The sequence below is a fragment of the Lissotriton helveticus genome, chromosome 8 (assembly GCF_964261635.1).
Source record: "Lissotriton helveticus chromosome 8, aLisHel1.1, whole genome shotgun sequence".
Classification (NCBI taxonomy): Eukaryota; Metazoa; Chordata; class Amphibia; order Caudata; family Salamandridae; genus Lissotriton; species Lissotriton helveticus.
In genome coordinates, this window is record NC_136069.1 from 771,363,501 (window position 1) to 771,388,276 (window position 24,776).

Here is a 24,776-nt window from a genome sequence, read left to right on the forward strand (position 1 = left end):
GCTATCCTGTTTATGTCCACTCAACCGGTGAGACCAACAATTGTGAGTGCTGTTGATGCACAAGTCCAGCTGACTTAACCCCTATGCACCCGATCACCTCAGCCTAAGTTCCCAAGAACCGACTGTGCTTCCCGTCTCCTAGGGCCCTCTAGAACCAAGCCCTCCAGCTGGGAGCTCCCAGACTTGTCCTTAAGCTCCTCCCCTCTGCAGCCTATTTCTAGGTGGGTCCCCTCTTTACTTTGGCGAAGCTCGCAAAGCTACCAACCCGACCAGTACATCTGGACCCAGAGGGTCCAAGTCAGGTAAAGACTAACTGCTGGTAGTTCTTTGCACCTTGGCCTCTTACCACCTATTGCAAGTAATTGTATTCAGTTTATACCTTTTTTATATAGGAAAGAATTAGTGTGTAAAGACACATTTTAGTGAACATTTTACTAACCTGTAAAAATCAATACCTTGAAAAGTACTTACTTTATCCCAAAGTTCTTTTTGTTGAAATTTATATACAAATATTTGTTATTTTTTCTAAATTAGTCTTGGATTTATTCCTGAGTGTATCTCGTTTATTGGCACTGTGAGTACAACAAATGCATAGCATTACCCTCTGATAAGCCTAAATTGCTTGCCTACACTACCAAAAAAACAGAGCATTTGGGTTTGTTATTTGTGCCTTTGTAAACCAATAAGGGAGGCCTGAACTCTCTGCACAGCATACATAATTTTGGTACACTATATAGAGAGCTAGCTTCCTAAAGCAGCATTCTTTAACAATTTAACAATTTAACAATCTGTTTCTCCTTTGATAATTTTGACCACTGTTGAAATTCAACTGGTGATCTCACTTTTACAAAATCACCAACGCAAACTATAATGTTTTTCACATACTTTCAAACATCAAAGTACTTCTTCAATTTATGCTGGAGTTTCATTCATCTTTCCTTCTATTCACTAACACCATTGAACATTAAACCTTCGCCCAAAATCATCCATCCTGGAAAGTTTTGTTTTCATGGATCTCCCTTTAAAAAAGCTACATGGCGTATTCCAATCGGTTGCATGTGGTGACCACTTGGAAGCTATGACACCATTTTCCAACCTAAATTGTTTATTCTGGGCAATTGTATGCTTCTTTTTAAGGTTTTATTTAACCTCTCAGTTGCACCATTAGTCTCTGGATAATGGAAGATGCCATAGACCTTAAAGTAATTTTCCATTCCTTGAGAACAAAATTGTAGACCATTGTCCAACAAAATGGAATTAGGATAACTTTCCATTTTCAATTATTCCTCCAAAATCTAATTACACTGATTGAGGAAATACCTTCTAGACAACTCACTTCAATCCACCGGGAATACATACAACATGAATGGCCAGACACATGATAGCATTAGCCTTGAGCCCAAACTATCGGCACCTGTATCATGTTCCTAGAAAATCTATGTAGAACTTTAACTCAAGCCATTTGCTTTCAGTTGCACCTATTTTATGTTTAACCTGACATACCACCTTTTCACTCTTGTAAGCTTGTCATCTTTACTCAATTCACCGACACATTTAACCATTTGTTCTGCTTGTTTCGCTGTAGCAATCACTTCCTCCAATGGTGGTTCACCTTTTAACCATAGTTCTTCTCTAATCTTGACATTGAATCACTTCAAAAAATAAGTGATCTCTTGTTCTTCATTCAATTCACCAGATTTGCAACTTGAGGCTAGTTTCCTGAGACTCATTACAAAATCCTCCACTAATTCATCTTTATCTTGCTATCTCATACCAAAATACTATTGTTCCATAATCGTGCTGATCTTTGGCAGACATCGGTGATCTATTTTAAGACTGTAAATCTCATATTCATTTAAAGATCTCTGATTGGCGGAACTCAAATCTGGTAGCATTTCCAAAATGTCCTATCCTATCCCAACTTGGTAGTGTGATAAAAGTGAATAACTATGTTATGCATTCATATTTGTGCCACATACTCTTGCATAGTTTGTAAAGATTGTCTTCCACTTTTGCTACTTTGTTGTAGGTTGCCCTGGACTGCTCAAAAAGAACGGTGGGAGAGTGACGTTCTGTATAGTTAAGTTGTACTCACAAAACCTGTCCGGTCACTGATGTGATACTGTAAACAGTCTCTTACAACTCGTTCCACCTCAATACCTATTCCATGCCACCAGAATTGTAAACATAATCTTTCTTTGGTTTTAGCTATGCCCATGTGGCCTTTATGTGCTAACAATAACAATTTGCCCTGCAATTCTTCTGGCGTAACTAGTCTGGTGCAACTTGTTAAAATCCCATCAACTAAGCGTGGTTATCCACCATACATTATTATCACACACAAACTTCAAACCTATTGGTATCTACAACCCCTTCTCTGGCTCCATCATTTCTTTGTTTCTGTGTAGGAGAGTAGTAAAAATCTCTTCCTACGGTTGGATGGGGATCGGAGCTCCCTAAAATCTCAAAGAGGTGTATGGGAAGGTATCATTCTACAAGGAAAACAAAATAAAGAAAATTGTGCACAAAGTTTCTGGCATTCAGCGGGAGTTATTGTACACCAACAATTATTGTGCCACTGGAAACTCCAACTGAAAGGCGTATCCAGGAATTCACAAAACCTTTCATAAAGTAAGCCTGGAAAACTGTGGCAGCTGTAGTTTTCCAGATGCAGCCCTAAAATCAGGAATCTGCATATATGCATGGTAGTAAAACAGCAAGTGTAGATTTACAACTTCATTGTGAACAGGAATAGGACCTGCATCACAGAACCAAGAAAAAGCTCTAATTTTATCATATCCAAGAAGAATTTAAAGGTGGTTTTGTACTACTATCGCTGCGTTTACCCCTCCTCTCACCCAGACATTTTCTGCAACTTTGCACTCCGAAGAAGCCTAAGTGAGGCAGCCAGTTATATACAAAAAATACGAATAAAAAAGTATTAAACCACAATAATCTACAGGGTTGGCACAACAAATGACATTTGAAACCTATGTGGATTAGAAATGAGGTTGAACGTTATGCTATTTTATCTTTTTACCTTGTCCCAATAACATGTTACGTCCTGCATAAGAACCAAGGCGGCCTCCTCCTTTTCGTTTTGCCAGTCCTGCTTGCGTTTTGAGACCTCGTCCAGCAATAAGAAGTTCTGTAATTAAACAAACACATAGCATTCTCAGTCCATCGAAAAACACATCGAAAATACATGTCTCCATAAAGAGCCTTTACGAAATGTATACAGTTATATGGCATAATAGTAAAATTTGCCTCAAAGTCAAACAGAACCTGTTGTGATATTAGTAAAATTACCATAATAATTTAAAATAATTCACGTATGGTAGGCAGTATATTGACAAATAATGTACCTCCTACTGTTCATGGGTGTTTTGTTTTTAAGCATTTCTCCCCTTGTGTCCAGAAACAGTCTTCCATTGGTTTCAACTTAATGCACACAAAAAATAATGAACTCCTTTCGACATAAGAACAACTATCAATAGAGACGTTCTATCATTTGAACAGAACACCAATTGAGACATACCCCGTCCAATTAAGACAAAGATAAAGAATGTTGGATTGAATGGCTTGGAGGATGTGGCAGGAACTAAACATGGGCAATACAATAATCGTGCCCTCGTGGAACGAACTGAAAAGGAAACAGCATGTCAGCTGAGCCAGACACCCCTGCTCTCTAGAACAGCCCAAAATGGCTGCCCAGCCACACCACTAAGCATTTAACAGCATGACACAGGAGCTGTAGACTAGCCCCAGTACTCCATATGCCCAGTGGAAGTGAAATGTACATTTCAGAGTGCTGTTAGGGTTTCAGCACGGAGGTCCTATTGTACATTTCTGTTCAGACTAGCGATATCTTGTGAGAAGTATGAATGCCTTAGTACTGGTATGCTGGTGCCAGTTAGGAATAGATGTTTACTGTTAGAGTTCTTTAGAATGCAGAACACAGCAATAATGGTGCACTGAGTTGAACTGTTTGTCCTCAACTTAGGTCGCAGTACTGCAAAACATTACAACCTCCTGATACACGACTGATTAAACCTGCATTGTGTCAATCGTGGGGTTTAGTACGAGTGAACTGGTACATGATTTAAGTCAGGACACAAATCTGCAAATGTCTCATTCCAGGGGTAGCGGATAAGGGTAGGGGTGCGTTGTGTGATCCTTTGTATTTGAATAGCATGTAGTAGGTGTCCCAGTACCTCCTTACTGAGAAAGTATTGAACAGTGCATGTCGGTATGGAGGGAGCTTGCATACTTGCTCAACCTGTGTTGAGGTCTTACCCCCTACCTCTAGTCCCTCGTTTTACACCTGGTTCACAGTCATTTTCTGACCCACTACTAAATACAGCACTACACTGGATCCCTTTTAGGATCATGCTTTATAAATTATGATACATGCGTGCAAGATTCCTGCACAGCCAATGGGATTTCCTATGCTCCTGCTTTCCCATCAGACTTACTCCACGTAATATGCAGCATTGTAATACCACTGACTGATGCAAAATTTCATAGCAAGTAAGGTATCTGATATTGACTTGTTTTGTGTAAAAAAAAAAACCATCATCCGAACTTAGGGGCCCATTATGATCGCGGACGGACTTGAGTCCGTCCGCGACCATAGAGGAGGAGGGAACCCCCGCATGGCCTGCGGAGTTCCCTCCTGTCTAATTAGGATGTGACCGCCACCCTGGCGGTCACATCCCCTATTTTTACCATTGCGGCGGGTGCGGCTTCAAGCTGCACCCGCCGCAATGGTAAAAATGCATACATTGCATTTGTATGCAGAAAGCGGCAGGCACCGTGCGGTGCCTGCCGATTTCTGCATACAAATGCAGGGGGGTACCATAGGTACCCCCCATGTGCACCCCCCACCCCCTACCCCCAGGGGGCCCGCAACGGGCCCCAGCAGTGAAGTTCCACATGCTTTTCCACGGCGGAAAACCCGCCGCGGAAAAGCATTTTTTAAAGCCCATCCTAATATCGCTGGCGGTGTCTGAGAGACACCGCCACCATATTAGAGCTTTTTCGCCGCGGTTGTAAGCCAACCGCGGCGGAAAAGCTGCGGACGGAAACCAGGACCCACCAGCCATCCTAATGTGGCGGTGGGTCTTTGGTGTGTCCGCTGCGGTTTTTCCGCCGGCCCGGAGGATGCGGAAAAACCGCAATCGTAATAGGCCCCTTACTCCTTTAAGGCCCTCATTAGGAGAGGCCTGAAGTAGTTTCCATGGGGGATACCACTCTGCTATGTCCTAACTTCCTCAGTGTGTCTGGTCATGGATTACCATATTTGCAAAATTCAGACCCAATAATTCTGAATCACCAGATCCGGATTTTTTAATGGGCATCTGCTGCATCTGACCCTGATACCTTCTAACTCAGCAGGGAGTGAACAGCAAATGTCCCCTTCTCACATACTCTACCGTCACCAAGCTTTCCCACCATACAGATACCCAAAAATACCCTGACAGATGGTAAACGTGTGTGAATTTATGTATATTATTTGCTCCAGATCAAAGTGCTATTCTCCAGTCTGGGAGAAATAACTTGTAATCCCAATATTTAAGTGCAGGAATACGAGCTGGAACCTGAGGTTCCAGCTCTCTAGTATCCCCACGCCTAGACCCAAGAAATTCGTGAGGAGGCCCAAAGACTCTCTGAAACATCCATCAAGATTGAAACAGCAGCTGCAATTTTATGTATGACATGTCACTAGAGGTCATTCTCCTTCAAAGCAGTGTTATTAGTTCAGCAAAACGAAGGGGAAGTAGGCCAGGGCAGGAGAAACCGAATAAGTAGGTCATTTCGTGTTTCAGTTGCAAAATAAGTGCATATTAACCAGTGTTGTGTGACCTGTTCCATAAGACTTACACCTAGAAGGCAAGCAGTGTTGATGCACATCCAGCAACTTGCTGTCTGTAAAGCCAACATCGCTCTGTATGTATGGAGCAAGTTGGGACCTATAGTTTAACTTTTTCCGTTATGAGTGTGGGGAAGAAGGCAATTCTTATCGTGTAAAGAGTCGCTGTAGAGGCCACATTGGGAATCACAAAGTGGTGGATTGTGATGAGTCGTCTTCAGGAGGGGATGTTGTGATAAGTTCCTTTAGAGGTAGAGGAGAAGGATGTGATTAAAAGAAGGAAGAGACTGAATAAAAAAGAAGAGGGATTGCTTCATGCATTGGAAGAAAGAATGTTTAATCCACATGTAATTCAGCATTCTACGTCTCCTCAGTGGACAGCTATGGAGCATGTTGCACAATATGTGCAGTATTGGCTAAGGCGTGAAATGCCTAAGGAAGTACGCAATGGATTGCGTTCGGATTGTCCAAGGGCTTCTTTGGAAGACTAAATTGCACATATCCCTGAGTTGGAAGCAAAAATGTTGGCCTTCTTGAATATGTCTGGTAGAGACCCAAGAAAGGGGTTAGACAGGATAAAAGGATGCCAGGACGCTTTGTGATGTTTTCAGACCAGTGATAAAATGTTTTAATTTATGTGAGGATTCTTAATGTGAATGGTGCAAAGTTGAATATTGAAGAGCTGAGGCAATGGGTGCAGAGGGTGGTTTGCCTTCTGGGCAACAAAAATGCAGCTCTGTGTATTGAGAGGAGGAAGTGTTGAAGTGTTCCGAAGTGTTCTTGGCACAGATCAGCCTGGGCTGGATTAAGAAGTGTATCAGCAGACATCATGGTGCCAGTGGACAACCAGGGTTACTGGCCACTAATGTGAGCCTCTAAAGATGTTTTCCCTCAGCAGAAGTCGTTTTTGCAGGCCACAGAATCCAGCACTGTCATACCTGATGTAACTTTGATGCACATAGCTGGATAATTGAAGAAACAGACTGGGTTCCTTGTACAGTTAGAATATGTTTATTGTAAATGAACATAAAGTGTACGTCAATAGGGGATCGCATTCTGTGGCTTCACAAAAAGGCCCCCATGCAGCCAGCAGGCAGAGCAGAATACCACAAACTACAGCCTACATGTAAGCATTTGGCAACAGCTCTCCATCATCAAAACATTGATTCCTGCTTTGTGGTTTTCAGCAAGTTTGGCTACAGCAACAGTTCACTAGTAGGCCCCTGACAAAGGACAACTATCTGCATAGGCCATGGGTCTTCATAGGCCACACGTTCAGAGTCACACTCGTGTTCTCCTAAACACCTCATGTGGAAAAAATAAAAGAACAGAAAGGCGACTGAAACACTTCAAAGCCAGTTCGATAATTCCTGCACAGGGCACAAAGAGACGATCACTACCTCGGTGACCTTCCCTTTGCTGACACCAGTTTGAGTTCCAAATGGCCCCAAAACATCCTGGTACTTCAGATACAATGGAGCAATCACACAAGAGCAGTCCAACTTCCCCTTAAACACAACTTTACCACAATACAGTTTTCTTCCTCATCCCATCCCTCTGGCAGCACATGCAACAAACCCACCCCGCCCTGCAACTGGCAGTTCGTGACGACACATCCACCACCCCATCCTCTTCGGCTGAGGTCAAATGACCTCCTCCCCAACTAGTGCTCGTACTTCGCCGCCACTTCTCTCTGTAACCTATGGCTGCTCAGAACCATAATCGTAAAACAGGTGATTTCAGAATGAACAATCCAGTGCAGTAGCCATCTGGGTGGACTATAAACATAAGAAATACCAAAAAAAGGTACCTGTAGAGCTGATCAAAGCTGCCAGCTTTCTAAAAACTATAAACTAAACGCCTAGCTCTCTCACTTCTTACTTCACACTACTAAGCACTGCGTCCAATAACACGATAATTGCATCTCGGTGGTCCTCACACACTCTATGGAAACACTTGCCACATAGCATCAAAACGAAAACTTGTAGCGTGCTACCAGTGTTGGCAAGTGCTTCACGCCCCACATAGGGTTAATAAGCGCTAAACAAATGTAGCATTACAATACAGCTCAATTTATATTCAGTAATTGCACATCTCCAGAATCCAAGCTGAATGATAGCTGCCTCAGGGTAACAGGACAGATGAGACACTCGTAAAGGGGGCAGCATAGGCCACGAAGTAACTGACAGAGCAGATAATGTGTGTATAGTATACCTTTCGTTTGAGTGTCTCGGCGTTCATGTCAGGCGGAACAAATGAATGGCGTTCAGGGCATACAATGTCTCGCAACAGGAAGACAACAGTGTTAACTATCTCAAATTACCTTTAAAAACAGTACGAACGAGCCTTTTCACACATAAGTGCACACAATTATAAAGTATACAAAAGTGCACGCAATTATAAAGTATGCAAAATCAAATAACACTTGTCAACAACTCTCAGTAACATAAAAGTATTAAGCGTTCAACAACTACTTCACGATTTACTCTACACGTGTTCACAACACCTTCGTCAGAACAATATTACGTCAATTAATCCTAATTCCTTTTAAAAAAATAAGAATTGAGGATTTCTCTTGTTTTGCCATTTATTGCTAGAACACCAGAATGCGGCCCCCGGGGGAAAGCAGGTCGGCAGACCAGTCTTTTCCCCGGGTTGTTCGCGCGAGGTTAGGACACGGCAGGAAGTAGTTTAGGGGGATAGGTCAGGGGTGGGAGGGGTTACGAGGTTATTTAAGGGGACAGGAGGGGGAAGGACTTCCTCTTCCTGTCCCCGGTGCCTCAGGGAAAGAAGTTAGTTTTAGGTCGGAGCTGTAGGTGGTGTGCTTTAAGGGTTGTTTTGGTCGCGTTCTGGTGCCCCAGAGCGACTTTTCTTGATAAGGTTTGGCTGGTTAGTGAGGGGATATCCAATTTAGCGGGTTTACAACTCTCTGGCCGACGGTGTCCCGGTACGGCGTGCGGAATCCCACGCATCTCGCGGACGGGTCGGGGTTGCCAAACCTCACGCATCTCGCGGACGGCCTGGATTTGAGGTTGCCAAACCTCACGCATCTCGCGGAAGGTAGAAAAACGCTTTTAGAAGCATGGCAGCACCTGATGCTGAGGCAGTGAGGGCTGCACTACTGGTTCTTGGCCGGGCGGGGAGGTCTGACCTCCTGCAACCCGGGGTTTTGGACCAGGCGTGGGTGGGGATGTCCCGCACGCCCCGGTCGGCGTCAGCGTGTGAAAAATGACAAAATGTATATGTACATAAGCGGCGTTCATTTGTGTTCACCCTCGCCACTGTTGAAGGTAAAGAAAGTCACGAAACAGTGGCCCCGCCATCTTGTTCCCTTTTAGGCTCCATCACGAACATAGATAGTAGCCATCTTTGTGTCATGACCTCTCTGCCCATTGCCGATAGCCATCATCTCTCTCTCTCTCTCGCTCTCTCTCTCTCTCTCTCCAGCCCCGCAAGCACCCCGCGCCCCGACAGCCCCCGGTCTCTCCTGTTCAGGCCATAAACGCACCGCTAAACACGACCTTGTCACCACTCCGGACCCCTGCCCCCTCGCTCTTTCATCCTACTCATAGAACGGGCCCTTTTTGGTAACCTCTTCCTCTCTGCCCGGTTGCCCGGCCTGATCCCGGGCCATCACCTAGCCCAACAGATGCAGTTTATTGCTCCCTACAGTAGGACCTCGCCTCACATCAGAGGAACGGTGATTAATCAAGGCCTTCACACCCCTAGATCCGACCGACACCCCCACATCCCTCCCAGGAACACCCTTCCTCTCTTCTGATGGCCCCCTCCCCCCCCGGCTACACCTGGCCTCTCGGCCCAGTCCCACATCATAAAACTAGGTCTCGTGGATGTACCCCTCCGGCCCCGCATAGCGAAACATGATCTTATCGCCTGCCCAACCTTAGATCTGACCACCCCCTCCTGCCCTCGTGCCCTGTTGGAATGTCCGGCTGCAGATTACAATCACATGTCACATTTGGGAGAGGAAAACAACATCAGGGCGGTCAGTATGGGAATGGGCCTGGAGCTGGGGTCCCAAACATGCCTTTTCTGTACTTCAAAGTGTCTTTATTGCAATAAGGAATGTTTGTACATCATAAACCTGTGTATAAAAGACAGAGCCACAGAGAAACTTGTTAGAGCACCTCGAGAAGATACCCTGTTGTCTGATTTGACGTGTTCCGTTCCGTCGGAAATAAACTCCTGTTTCCTGCCTTCCAATCTCCAGCGCCTGCCTCTTTATTTGGTAAATCGTGAGTTGGGTGAGAAGCGGCTAACGCCGGGCAAACCTAGAAAAGGGGTAAAACGACCTGATCTGCCTGAACCCTTTTTTCATCAATTGGCGTCCCAAACGTGGGGCCCATCAGCGACACGTGGATCCAGTGAGAGAGGTCCCAAAGACAGAGTGAACGACTGCAACGATCGGGAAGAGCTCCTGCCCGATAGACCCTTGTCTGGCAGCCGATCATCCGAACTTCACTGGTTCCGAGCAGACCTCTCTCGAGTGTTCTACGGTCCTGACTGGGAACCATCAGGAGTGCCACAGCAATTATGGAGAATAGAGGACGATCGGGCGCTGGAAACGGAAGACGAGAAACTGTCCATACGGTCCGCGTAAGGTCGTGTAAACACGACAAATTGCGAATTGATTGTTTGATTGTCATTGGAAAATACTAGTATTACGCATTTTGATTGTTTTGTCCTGAGAGATTCTCTGTCTACAAACGGGGAAGGATAGGAGTATTCTCCCTTTGCAGATAGTGAAGGGTGGGTAGCGCAGGCTTTTGCCCCCGTTGTAACCCGTCGCACCTACTTCCCTCTCCATTTGATTGATTGTTATCCAAGAATTTATTGTTTTGGAATTGGTTCTCTTTGGATCATTCTCTATTTGCAAACAAGCACAGAGCCGCCATACTCTGTTTAGTCTTTGCAGATAGTGAAGGATAGGTAACGCAGGCTTTTGCCCCCGTTGTAATCCGTTGTGCCTATTTTTATCCCCCACTGATTGATTGTTTGACCGGACCTTGATCGTTCGGAATTGGTTCTTGGAAAGGATCTTCTCTGCCTACAAACAGAGAGGAACAGGAAGATCTCTCTCTTTGCAGATAGTGAAGGGTAGGTAGCGCAGGCTTTTGCCCCCGTTGTAACCCGTCGCGCCTATTTTATTCCTCATTTGATTGATTGATTGTTTGTCCGAACTTGACTGTTTGGAATTGGTTCTCTCTTTGGGTATTCCCTATTTGCGAATACTGTAGAATAGAAATATTCTACCTAGTCTCCGCAAAGTAGTGAAGGATAGGTAGTGCTGACTTTTGTCCCCGTTGTAACCCGTCATGCCTATCTTCTCCCCATTGCTCAGTAGTTGGTTCAGCCCGGACCATTTATTAGAGGTAGACCATCTGGCTCCACCGGAGGACACCCCTAATAAAAAGGACGTATATAAAGAAAATGCGGATTAGCCGCTGTGTCGTGCTAGCAAATAAAAGAACATAAGAATCGTTAGGAAAAAAATTAAGAAATCGAGTAAAATCAGTAGGCCACTGATGAGATCTCTTTTCAACCTCACTGAAATGGAAGCATTAGGAACAACCCCTCAGGAAGTATGAAACTAGTGAGGAAAGCCCAACTCAACGCCATGATGACTGCGAGACAGCTCGGCTCCACCGACCACCACCGCCCAATTAACGACAAACCCTAGGCAAATATTAGAAATATACAACACTATAGCAAAGTAACAGGTTAAAACGTTTTTATTTGAACAAAAATATATTAAACAACTATTTACACGGCAAACGGCTGCAACAACAAACCCACAATGCATTTCGCCGTCTGCTTGACGCCGTTCCTGTCCCTCCTTCCCCAAAGTAGCAATGTCGGGCTACTTTGGGCTACTTTCTAGTAGGTTTTTGGGCGTCAGAAAGTCTACAAAAGCCGTCGTCGGCGGCCTGGGGTGGAGAACCATTACGCGAATAGTCCGGAGGCGACACCACGCGCCAAGGCCTGTCCCCAGGATGAACCAAGGGACCCGCTCCTGTGGCCTGGGGTGGAGAAGCGGCTGGCCGCCCCTCGGCCGGAGAAGTCGTGGGGTGAATGGCCCGGCCCGGAATGAACTCGTCCTCCCATTCCCTTCTTCTCCTGGCGCCTTGCAGGCCACGGGGGGGGGATGTCTTGCATATGCCTCCGACCCCCCCCCTCTTCTTCATCGCCTGGTCCGGCCATAACAAATGTCAGCGAGACGCCGTGGGGTGCACTGGGAGGGAGAGGCGGCGCGGACGAGCCTCTCCCGCCTCCCCAGGTGGAGGCCCCTCAGCTGCACCCCCAACGCTCCACACACCCGGCAAAGGGTTCGTCCACTCTTGCGGTGCAGTGTCGCTCCACACACCCGGCAAAGGGTTCGTCCACTCTTGCAGTATAGGGACGCTCCACACACCCAGCAGGGTCTCGTCCACTGTGGCGGTGTTACGACGCCTCACCCAACAGGCTGGAGTCCGTCTGCTCATTTGACCCAGTGACTGCCGGTAGCTGCAGAACTCCTAAAAATGGCGGTCGACCTTGCAGGAACGAACCTGGCGTGCAAGGATGGCCTGGTCGCTGGCCAGCTCGACCTCCGCGGGCCCCCGACCGCCCCCCGATGGGAAATGGCTGCCATGATTGCCCGCAGAACGACCAAGACGTAGCCACGAGACGTCGGCGCCCTCATGCTGGCGCCAGCCTCAGTTTTGAATGACCCAAGATACTGCAGACTACCGATTTGATCAGTTCCGGTGGAACATCAGTACGACCCGGTAGGAAAGATTGTTGCCTCTCCCTTTTCTTTGATTGATGGTTCATGTCACCGGTCCCTTCTGTTGCCCCTTAACGAAACTTCTGGACTGCCGAAAAGAGGTTCTGGTCCAACCACGAGTTGGTAGAGACATTTTGACTATACTTGGACCCGCCTGACTCCACCCAAAATGGCGCCGGTACAAACGAAACTCGCAATTCCCCGTTGTGTTCCGGATGCTCAGACTTGATATCGTGAGATATGTATGCAGTTTTGAAGCACATGGCGGGAGGGGATGAGTATTGCTTGAACATTCGAACAATGAATTTGATATTAAGTTCTGACGCATCATTGATTACAGTATTATTGAAAGTTCGAAACTTTTTGACACTGATGGTACTTACCCACAATGAATTTTCGATATGATTTTATTGCACTTATCATACCTTGATGAAATAGAACAACCACCGACTCAGTTATGTTTTCCGCAGATAAATATGCCCTCATGTACAGTTCCAGTCTGCTCCGTGGCTGGCCCACGTGGTTGTAGGCCTGCATTTGTACGTCAACATTTTTTTTAAATAAAGATTTTGTGATAACAAATACAGTCGTAGCTTTTGGATTGGTAAGTTTTGAATACATAGCCCTTGTTTCCGACCTACGTAAAATATAGGCAAAATAAAGCAAGTCGATTACTAAAAGGTTAAAAAGCAAAGTACCTAGAAATATTGAAAATGTGAACGATCCAAGTTGTTGCGTGTGTTTTTTTACTTTTGTGCAACCTAAGGCAATCGATAAAGGTCCCGGTGTTCTGTTTTACTTTGTATGCCACATATCTCAGGGAAATTGTTTCAGATGCCCCTAAACCAGACCCGGTACCACTGTAGACCACCCCGACTCCTCGAAGAAGAACACGAGTTCACCCACTTTACCCTGATTGCCCATTTGTTTTGACCCCCCCCCACACAAGATCCGCAATACCACACGTGGGCGATCTATGCAATGTGCAGTCCATAAATGATTATGCCTCCCGCACCATCAGGCCCTCGGGGCTTAAAACGCCGAGATGGAAGGGACTGCACCCCGCGGAGATAGGTCGAAATACGTAGTAAGTAAAAAGCCTTTTGGGTTTATGCGCGTGAATGTGTCTTTAAACGCTGCCCCCACCCCTTCTTCTTCCCCTTCTTTCTGCAGGTCGCATCAGAACATCGACTAAAGTGTGGAGAAGACCTAAGCAACGCGGATTTGGGTGATATGAATGCCTGTGTGTATGACCGAATGTGAGTAACTCGACTGGATATACGTTGCACGCGTTGACCTGATAAGAGAGATGTTTTTGTACGACTTGAGTGATGATTGGACGACCGATGGAATGGGGAAAAAGGGGGTCTGAACATAGCACCTATACACGATGAACAGACATAGATATAACACTCCCTTACTTAGAAACGACCGTCTCTCTCTCTCTGAACCCAGCGACTGGAGGGGTGGCCTGAAGCAGAAACTTGGCGGGTTATTGCGGTATGACAAAAATATGACTCCAACCGGCCCCCGAATAATGCAACCAAGAATGACGTGCACCTACGAGTAGATTCTTACGCCATGAAACTCGAAGTTGCCCATTGTTCCCCCAACTAACACCCTCCGTTGCCTCAGTCTGGATACCCGTCCGCTAAAAATGATTCAAAGATCCCACCGTAAGTACTAGCCCGACCAGGATAGTTCCTGAACAATTGACGAAAGTATAAGTATTTGCAACAGAGACGAACAGCAAAAGACAGCCAGGTGAATTAAATAGGAAACTAAGGATGCGCAGCATGCAGGAGGAAATGTCTTTGGCCAAGTACTGTTCTATGTTTTGTCTTGAGTTCTGTATGTAAATGCATGTACCCCCCCCTCGCCTGAATTCATGTGTACGTAGTATCTGGATTTGCGTTGTCCCTCAGTCTGTGTTTCTATATAATATGACCCCTACTGTTTTGTGTTTTGTGCGCACCAAAATGGCCTATTATTGTACACGTTTCTCTCTCTCTCGTCCTTTCCCTTCATGTTGTACGTGTACCGAATAGTTCATATAAAATGCGAACGACCCCTGCTCCCTCTTCCTCTGTGTGGTAATGTTGTGCCCCGCCGGCACGAGCCTAATTGGTTTTTCGAACACAAAGGTGATCGACAAATTGCCAGAAACTAAAACAATTGTAATTTGCCATGTTACTACCTCTCCTTTTCTGTAAAAATGATAGAACTCAAATTGGCTATAAAGGAAAGGACAGGTAAGACGACTGATGTCCCCCTAATCTGGCCCTTTAATAGGAGGACTATACGTCAGTGGCCTTCTGCTCTCAGCTCGTTAGAAACACAATCTCCTAGGCCCAGATTGCCCCATCCCTCCGCACCCAAGTACGGATGTCCAAAACTTCCCCGTTCCTCCCGCTTGACCCCAGCTCCGTAAACTCGAGGTATAACTGATGACCCTGCTTAACTGTTGATGTAAAAAGACTGCCAGGGCTAGGGTCAGAAAGCCACATGCGACATGAATGAACGCCAAATAGACTTAGTTCAAACTCAGTAGACATGCCTGTATACATACTCCACAGTGATAACTTGTGACCGTGACCGATGAAACGTACCCCCAGCTACCTAGATCTGGGACGGAATTGAAATGTATAAATGCCTTCTCTTGCCAGTTCGCTAAAACCTGTTTTGTACCCATTCAAGGATACACAGTCACCGGAGGAGAGGGGCTGGACGTGACGCATAACCTGGCCACAGATCGTGAGGCGCGTGTGACCTCGACCTAAGATGGAGCCGCAGAGCAACGGGACGCGGGACGATGCACCACTCTCAAACGCAGAGAACGAAGGAATGGAGGGCTGCCTTGAAGCCCTCTGCTTGTTGACCCACGCGTGCCAGAAGTCCCCGCCCTTTCAGCCCGATTGATGGACCTGCCTGCGCATCACCCTTTTGCTCCCTTGGTCCGTCTCAAAGATCCGGTCCCACTCCGCCCTCACCTCCCTCGATTATCCGACAAAACCCCTTCTATCCTTTCCACGTGGATTCTGACTCCGAGAAAGAAATGCAGGTGCCCAGCATAAGGCACCCTTAAGAGAGATTAGCTAGGAAACAGGACTGTGGCCTAACGGCAAAGGACAGATCACACCCTGCGACGTGTAAAGAAGGACCCGAGCTGGACCTATAGCTCCACCGCCGGTGCTCAACAGCGCCAACGGAAGAAAATGAACTACCAGAACCTACCGGTGATGACTCGCTACTAAAAGGACACTGAGGCGAAGACCCCCTTTTTTTCGGAACTTTCTACACCCCTTGACTAATTGCTTGTATTGGACTAAATTCCTCCCTCAACCACTTTTGCCTGTAAAATGTTTCATCGGTCACTTTTAAGTACGACAAATGTAAATTTATATGTATTCCACCTCGTATGTCACATCAACTACACACGGTTATATGTAAGTCTACCAATATTGACAAACGCTATTTCATTGACTACACACGACTATATGTATGATAAACACGGAAATGATCTATCTTATGTAAAAAGCGGCGACTGTGGAAAATGACAAAATGTATATGTACATAAGCGGCGTTCATTTGTGTTCACCCTCGCCACTGTTGAAGGTAAAGAAAGTCACGAAACAGTGGCCCCGCCATCTTGTTCCCTTTTAGGCTCCATCACGAACATAGATAGTAGCCATCTTTGTGTCATGACCTCTCTGCCCATTGCCGATAGCCATCATCTCTCTCTCTCTCTATCGCTCTCTCTCTCTCTCTCCAGCCACGCAAGCACCCCGCGCCCCAACAGCCCCCGGTCTCTCCTGTTCAGGCCATAAACGCACCGCTAAACACGACCTTGTCACCACTCCGGACCCCTGCCCCCTCGCTCTTTCATCCTACTCATAGAACGGGCCCTTTTTGGTAACCTCTTCCTCTCTGCCCGGTTGCCCGGCCTGATCCCGGGCCATCACCTAGCCCAACAGATGCAGTTTATTGCTTCCTACAGTAGGACCTCGCCTCACATCAGAGGAACGGTGATTAATCAAGGCCTTCACACCCCTAGATCCGACCGACACCCCCACATCCCTCCCAGGAACACCCTTCCTCTCTTCTGATGCCCCCACCCCCGGCTACACCTGGCCTCTCGGCCCAGTCCCACATCATAAAACTAGGTCTCGTGGATGTACCCCTCCGGCCCCGCATAGCGAAACATGATCTTATCGCCTGCCCAACCTTAGATCTGACCACCCCCTCCTGCCCTCGTGCCCTGTTGGAATGTCCGGCTGCAGATTACAATCACATGTCACATTTGGGAGAGGAAAACAACATCAGAGCGGTCAGTATGGGAATGGGCTTGGAGCTGGGGTCCCAAACATGCCTTTTCTGTACTTCAAAGTGTCTTTATTGCAATAAGGAATGTTTGTACATCATAAACCTGTGTATAAAAGACGGAGCCGCAGAGAAACTTGTTAGAGCACCTCGAGAAGATACCCTGTTGTCTGATTTGACGTGTTCCGTTCCGTCGGAAATAAACTCCTGTTTCCTGCCTTCCAATCTCCAGCGCCTGCCTCTTTATTTGATAAATCGTGAGTTGGGTGAGAAGCGGCTAACGCCGGGCAAACCTAGAAAAGGGGTAAAACGACCTGATCTGCCTGAACCCTTTTTTCATCAAGCGGGGGTGGCCGCAGTTGTTGCAGCCTGTATGGATGAGCCCGATGGGGCTCGGGTGGGCGCGCCTAAGAAGGCTAGGGGCAAGAGACAGCAGGAGGCGCCCAAGAAAGGGGGGAGGCGGCTGAGCCTTCCGGCCAAGATCGCGTCCGAGGAGGCGATTTCCGGTGTGGTGGTCAGGGCGGCTGGGCCTCCGCCGGCACTGCGTGCTGGGGGGTCGGGGAGTGTAGGGCAACTGGTGGGGTACGACGAGAGCAGTGAGGGCAGTGAGGGGGAGGATCTGGGTGAGTGGGAGGCGACGGCTGGTGAGGATTTTGCGCTCACCCTGTCAGGGGGGGAGTCTGGGGGGGAGGAGGACTTCACCGTACTGGAGCAACCGGTCGACCTTTCGAGGGGCCGGAAAGGGGTTGTCAAGCAGCAGGGTTCCAAGGGCAAAGGCCCGCTGAAGGCGCAGCAGCAGACTGGGGCAGGGGGTGCTGCGGCACTCGTGCCCGGGGGGGGGCCTGGGCGGTCGTCTCTTTATGACAGGTGGGAGAACATGTCCGAAGAGGAGAGGGCCCGCGACCAGCGTTGCGTCATTTCTGAGTATGAGAGGGAGTGGCAGCGTTTGAAGGAGGCGAGGGAGTCGAAGGCGGGTGAGGCGCCCAAGGGCGATGGGGTCCTGGCGCCTGCGCGTGGCAGGGGGGCGATTGGAGGTAGAGGTAGGGGTGCCCCTGGGTCACGCGGCCAGTGGGTCTGGGTGGAAAGTCCAGGGACTGCCTTGACGGATCAGAGACCTGTTGGCACCAGGGCCTCCCCGAGCGCATACGGCTCGGGGGGGGGGGACAAGCCAACGGGGTCAGCTGGCAGAGGCCGGGGTGGGCCGGCGGGGTGCAAAACGGCCTCCAAACGCCGGGACGAAGAAGCAAGGGGGTCCGCAGCGGCCTGTCCTCCATCGAGGGAGCGGGCGCCAACGATGCTGGACTGCGAGTTTATGCCTGGAGTGAAAGGGAAGGGTGGCAAGAGAGTGGTTACGGAAGTGGTGCCTTTGGATGTTCAGGACGAATGGTTGGACTATGAGGATGACGAGGATGAGCTGGAAGAGGGTGAATTGCGTGAGTCGGAGTGTGTGGACAGGGCTAAGGTGGCATCTGCCACGGTCGGTGTTTCCCATGAGGCACGAGATGGCGCCAGTCGGGCCTCCAAAGGGACCACGAAGCCGGCGGACGCACGGCGACGGGAGGTGGGACGCTTGGACTGACGGGGGGGAAAGGAGGGAGGGAGAAGCCCTGCCGGTCGGTGGGGGTGGGGGATGGGTCTGTACGGACAGGGGCCCATGTTGGGGCAGAGCCGGTGGCGACTGCTGGGGGGAAGCAGGTCACGACGGCCAGCGCGCAAACCGACAAGGTGGAGGATTTGGGGGGTAAAGAGGAGGGAGTGGGGAAGCTCCCCAAGAAGTTGCCTTATATGGGTTTAGCTGTCCCCCTGGGTTCACATTTGTCGGAAAAAACGAGAGGGAAGATTTGGAGGCACGAATATGTGGATGTGTTTAAACTACTACATCGAGAGATTCAGGCAAAGGAAGGGTCTAAGGAGGAGGAATGGGAGTTGACCAGGCGGCCGAGGGTGCCGGTTACTATGGAGAATTGGACGTCGGCTTTCTTGATTTACGCGAGTATATATTGTGAAAAACATGGTGATCGGGCGATTGCTCTGTTTAAGTATATGGACATGATTAGGAAGGCGCAGCTGCATTTCGGGGGTTTTGCTTGGCTGAGCTACGACGAGGAGTTTAGGGCCAGGATCAGCGTCAATCCGGACAAGCCATGGGGGGAGGTGGACCAGGAGCTTTGTTTTCAATGGATGTCTTCGACGCAGGCGGCGGCTTCCACTCATAAGGCTAGTGGTCTTCCGGTGACTTATCGGTCTTTTCAGTCGCGCCCCGCCCAGTCTGGGGCGGGTAGCCAAGGAAGTACAGGTGGCTTGGGAAACCAAGCGGTGTGGTCCGGGGCTGCGGGACAACAGTACAAGCCAGTGTCTTTGGGAGCCTGTTGGGGTTTCAATAAGGGTTTCTGCAACCGCCCCTCTTGTAAGTTCAATCATGAGTGTTCGAAGTGCGGGGGGGGCGGCATGCAGTTACACAGTGCCTCACGTTGGCTTCGCCGTCAGAGCAGTGGAAGCTTGCCAAGGGTAGGGGTCAGCCTGGGCCGAAGGGCCCGTACTCCGGTTAGGTTGGAGGCCATGTGTCCATGGCTCTCACGATACCCTGATAAAGAAGCGGCGCTGCGATTGTACTGGGGTTTCATGGAAGGTTTTAGGATTGGTTATCAGGGGCCAAGGGAGAGACGTTGGGCTGAGAACTTGCGGTCCGCCAAGGAGTTGCCGGAGGTAGTGGCGCGTAAATTGGAGAAGGAGGTTTCGGAGGGCAGGATTGCGGGTCCTTTGGCAGACTGGCCGATGTCGGATCTCATTGTATCACCTCTGGGGGTGGTGCCCAAGAAAGAACCTGGGGAGTTTCGCTTGATTCATCACTTGTCTTGGCCTGAGGGAGGGTCGGTGAATGATTTCATTGCTTAGGAGGACTCAAAAGTGCTGTATGCGTCGGTGGATGATGCCATAGGCTTGGTGAGGTCCTGTGGGAGGGGGGCAGAGTTGGCCAAATGTGACATCAAGTCGGCCTTTCGCCTCCTCCCCATTCACCCCGCGGATTTTTCACTGTTGGGCATGCAGTTTGACTGGTCCATCTTCGTGGACATGGTTCTACCGATGGGTTGTGCGATTTCCTGCGCGCTTTTCGAGACTTTCAGCTCCTTTTTGCAGTGGGCCTTTGTGGACCGAAGTGGACATCGGCTGGTGTCTCACTATTTGGATGGCTTTCTGTTTGTGGGCGCGGGTCACTCTGGCGCTTGCGGCGAGGCTTTGCGGCAGTTTCAGTTGTTGGCACAGGATTTTGGGGTGCCGTTGGCGCCGGAGAAGACTGAACGTCCTAGTTGTTGCCTGACTTTTCTCGGGATTGAGCTGGATTCGGTGGCTTGGCAGGCGCGGCTACCGGTACGGAAGGTGGAGGAGATGCAGGGAGCTTTGAGAAGTGCGATTGAGGTTCGGAAGATGGATCTGAGGTCCGTGCAGCGCCTGTTGGGGTTGTTGACCTTTGCGTGCAGGGTGGTGAGGGCAGGTAGGACGTTTTGCAGGCGGCTCGGCATGGCCATGTCGGGGGCGGCCCTCCCGCATCACAGGATCAGGATCACGCTGGGGGTCCGGTCGGACTTGCGAGTGTGGCTGGTTTTCCTGGAAGACTTCAACGGTGTGTCCTTGGATTTTGCGCGTGACCGGATGGTGTGGCAGATTCAGCTCTACTCTGACGCGGCGGGTGCTGCCGGTTTCGGAATTTTCTGGGACGGCCGCTGGTGTGCAGAGCAGTGGCCGGCTCATTGGCTGCGACAGGGCAGGAGCATTGCGTTTTTGGAGTTCTTCCCCTTGTTGGTTGCTTTGCTGGTGTGGGGCCCTGAGTTCAGGAACAGGTCGGTGTTGTTTCATGTGGACAATATGACTGTAGTGGACTTGGTGAACAACCAAAAGGCAAGGGACCTGCGGGTGCTGCGCTTGCTACGAAGTTTCATGCTGCTGTGTCTGCGTTACAATGTGCTGTTCCGCGCGCAACATGTGCCAGGCGTGAGTAACGAAATTGCGGATGCGTTATCTCGTTCGCAGTGGCAGCGCTTCAGGGAGCTGGCGCCGGCAGCGGAAGCTTGCAAGACCAAGGTGCCGGAGGGTATCTGGGCCTGGGGGGAGTGAGAGTGGTTGGGTTGGTTGAAAGGTCAATAGCGGGGTCCACTAGGCGGGCGTACCGGTTGGCGTGGTCTGAGTTTGGGTCCTTGGTGGGGGGAGAGATGGGAGTGGGTCGGTTGTCCAAGGAAGAGTGTGAGCGTGGGGTGGTGCGCTTTGTGTTGGATTGCATGGATAAAGGGCTGTCGCAGACGACGATTGCGGGCAAGTTGGCGGGTGTATCTTTCTACAGCATGGTGTATTTGGGTTTTGATCCGGCTAGGGCGGATCTGCTGAGCCTAATGTTAAAAGGTTGGGGTCGGGTGAGGGTGGAGATTGGTGGGGGGGAACTGCCACGGGAGGCGGTCACGTTCGATTTGTTGGTGCAGGTTTTGAGGGAGTGGCAATTTTGTTGTTATGATGGGGAAGAGGTGGTGCTCTTTCGTTTATGCATGATTTGGATGTTTTTTGGTGCATTTCGGGTGTCAGAGTTGCTGGGGACTCGTGGGGCGCCGGGCCGAGTGTTTGCGGACGTGCGTGTGGATGGGGTTCGTTTGGGTATCTGGTTGGGACGTTCCAAAACAGACCAGTTGGGTCGGGGCAAATGGGTGTGGTTGTCGGAGAGTGGGTGTGAGGGTGTGTGCCCGGTGCATGAGTGGCTGGCATTTTGTGGTCGAGTGCGGAGTTTGGAAGGGGAGATTTTTGTGCATGCGTCGCGAAAGCGCTTGACGTCCTCTCAGTTGTTGGCGGTTCTGCGGATGGCTTTGCGGAAGTTGGGCAGGGACCCGGCGCGTTTTGGCACGCACTCGTTTCGGATCGGGGCGGCCACTGCTGCGGCGGGTTTGGGTTGGTCGTGGGAGGAGATCCGGCGGATTGGTCGGTGTGGTCGCGTTGCTGCGAGCGCTATGTGCGTAAATGAAAGGGTGGGGCGTGCTGCTTGGCCGGCTGCACTGTTTTTGTTGTTGCTTCTCTTGTTCTGCTGAGGTACTAATCTCTTTCTCTTCGTAGGTTGTGTTCGTGGGCCGGGGGCCAAGACGGTCACCTGGGTCGTTGGGCACTCTTTTGTGCACTGGGGGGAGAAGTATGCTGCCAGGCGGGTGTACGGCCGTAACCTAGGCCTGAGGAGCAGCCATCATGAAGTGCAATGGTGGGGTAAGAGCGGAATGCGTTGGGGAGAATTGCTACCATGGCTCACAAAGAAAGTGGCGCAGCTGGGCTGCCCGGACATGCTCATCATCCACTTGGGAGAGAATGACTTAGTGAAGCAGTCGGGGGTGTCACTTTTGCACTTGATGCAGAGGGATTTGGATGCAATGAAACGCAATCTGGCTGGCGCCTGTATTGTGTGGACTGAGTTTGTTCCACGACGGATCTGGAGGGGTGCGCTTAAGCCTGCGGCAGTCGAACGGGCACGCAGAAAACTGAACAGGGCTATGAGACTCTTTTGTGCAGATAAAGGGATCCACGTGCTGGCTCATGTCGGGCTTCAGCTGGAGCAGCCACTTCTTTTCCGGGATGACGGCGTGCACCTTTCTCACATGGAGAATGCCTTTTACCTAATGGAGTTGCGCGACCTGATTAGCCATTTGTGGAATGAATCTATCTGGTGTCCGAGAGTATGAGTTCGAAAGGTGCACGTGTGGTGGGGCAGGTAACCGCCCTCCGGGGGTTCCCTGGGTGGCGGGAACTGGGAGGGGTGGGGAGTCCATGACGGGCAGAATCACCCTTTCAGGGAGGGGGTTACAGGTGCAGGATGGGGGGAGTGGTAGACGGGAGTGCGATGGATGGAGATGACAGAGGAGTTGGAAAGTGAAAGGGGGAAAGTGAATGAGATGCAAAGAGGTCATGGTGTGAAGGGGGAGTGGCTGGTGAAGCACGTGAGTGGATGATGGGGTGAATGGCAGGATGTTGGGGGATTGTTAAAAGTTAATGTGTTATGTTTATTGCTGATGTCATGCCTGTCCTAATAAATGGCCTTTTATGCTAACTGATGCGTGGAGTGGTTATTGCGCGATGCGGCCCCCGGGGGAAAGCAGGTCGGCAGACCAGTCTTTTCCCCGGGGTGTTCGCGCGAGGTTAGGACACGGCAGGAAGTAGTTTAGGGGGATAGGTCAGGGGTGGGAGGGGTTAGGAGGTTATTTAAGGGGACAGGAGGGGGAAGGACTTCCTCTTCCTGTCCCCGGTGCCTCAGGGAAAGAAGTTAGTTTTACCACCCACCCACCCTACAGTTGGAAAAGGGGTTGTGGGCGTTTGTTTGTAATTGCAAAAGTTGGGCAATGTGCCAGTTTAGGACAGGATGGCAAGACAGGGTGTTGACGGGAACTGGGAGGGGTGGGGAGTCCATGACGGGCAGAATCACCCTTTCAGGGAGGGGGTTACAGGTGCAGGATGGGGGGAGTGGTAGACGGGAGTGCGATGGATGGAGATGACAGAGGAGTTGGAAAGTGAAAGGGGGAAAGTGAATGAGATGCAAAGAGGTCATGGTGTGAAGGGGGAGTGGCTGGTGAAGCACGTGAGTGGATGATGGGGTGAATGGCAGGATGTTGGGGGATTGTTAAAAGGTAATGTGTTATGTTTATTGCTGATGTCATGCCTGTCCTAATAAATGGCCTTTTACGCTAACTGATGCGTGGAGTGGTTATTGCGCGAACCCTTTAAAGCTCAATTACATTCGGTGGGAACATAATGTACGAGTTGGCGATTAACAAGAATAAAAGTAAAACTATAACCCTTGTGCGAAGATGAGGCCGAACAAAAGCGAATTTCTCCTGGCTGAAATGTGAGAAATTTAAGCTGGCGAAAAGCTTCGACTAATTATTAGTTCAACTGGCTTAAAATAGCTGGAAGCTGTATTTCATCACTTCCTGATGGGTTTATTGTGAGGTGTTTAATAGGCGGATTCTCAAACAGAAACATTGCTAAACTTCGGAAAGTACTGCGCGGTTGACTGGCTTGGATAAATATAAAAACACAAGTATTGGCAAATCCATTATGTCTCAATGTGTTTTAGCCATGATGAACATCAACAGAGCTGCTGTGCACCATAGCTGGAAGTAAAAAAAAAAATAAAAAAATGACGCACTGTCAGTGTTAGCAGTAAATAACGTTTTTTGTGTGTTTTTTTTACTTTTACAGCAGCGCTTCTGTACAACATAGCTAAAACACTGACAAACCCAGTAGATCTAGGATAGGTCAGAGTTATTGCCTTTGCCAGTGCTTTTTGCCGTTTTTGGTTTTGAGTGATTGTAATAAACACAGCCCAGATGTTTCACCAGAAAAAAACGGGTAGCATTCTCCTGTTTTTTCAGGCTGGGCTTACAGTGATCTTTCACAATCCACAGCATAGTTCCTTATCTAATGCACGTGGTTCATAAAGCCTTGAAATGCACTTGTTCTATATTTGATGTAATTTTATCTGCGCCCTATTTTTTTGCTGCAAACAGTGGTTTGGTCATCAGGGTGCACTTTACAAATGCCTCAACAATTAGTTCGTTCCTAAATCAGATGTGAACGACGATTGTACCTAGAGAGAGGCAAGAGCCACTTAGGTTTCTCTTGTCTCAGAACCATGGCTTATGCCCAGTCAGGGCTGAAACCAAGCTTTAGCTCCATAAGAGTAGTCAAGTCATTTAATAAGCCTGATGGCCCTATTGACTCTAGGTACAGGGTTACCTTTTGTATTTAAGCTGTCATCGTGCTCATTCCGTCTGGTTG

General features: G+C 49.1%; 1 protein-coding gene across 1 annotated transcript in view; it reads right to left on the reverse strand.

Annotated features, from left to right (window-relative positions):
* Positions 1 to 24,776, reverse strand: part of ABCC4 (ATP binding cassette subfamily C member 4 (PEL blood group)) — a 1,754,849-nt gene that overhangs the window by 1,132,839 nt on the left and 597,234 nt on the right. Inside the window, exon 9 of the mRNA XM_078657605.1 lies at positions 3,041 to 3,148. Within this exon, the coding sequence (XP_078513731.1) occupies positions 3,041 to 3,148 (108 nt within the window). The remainder of the gene's footprint in view (positions 1 to 3,040; positions 3,149 to 24,776) is intronic.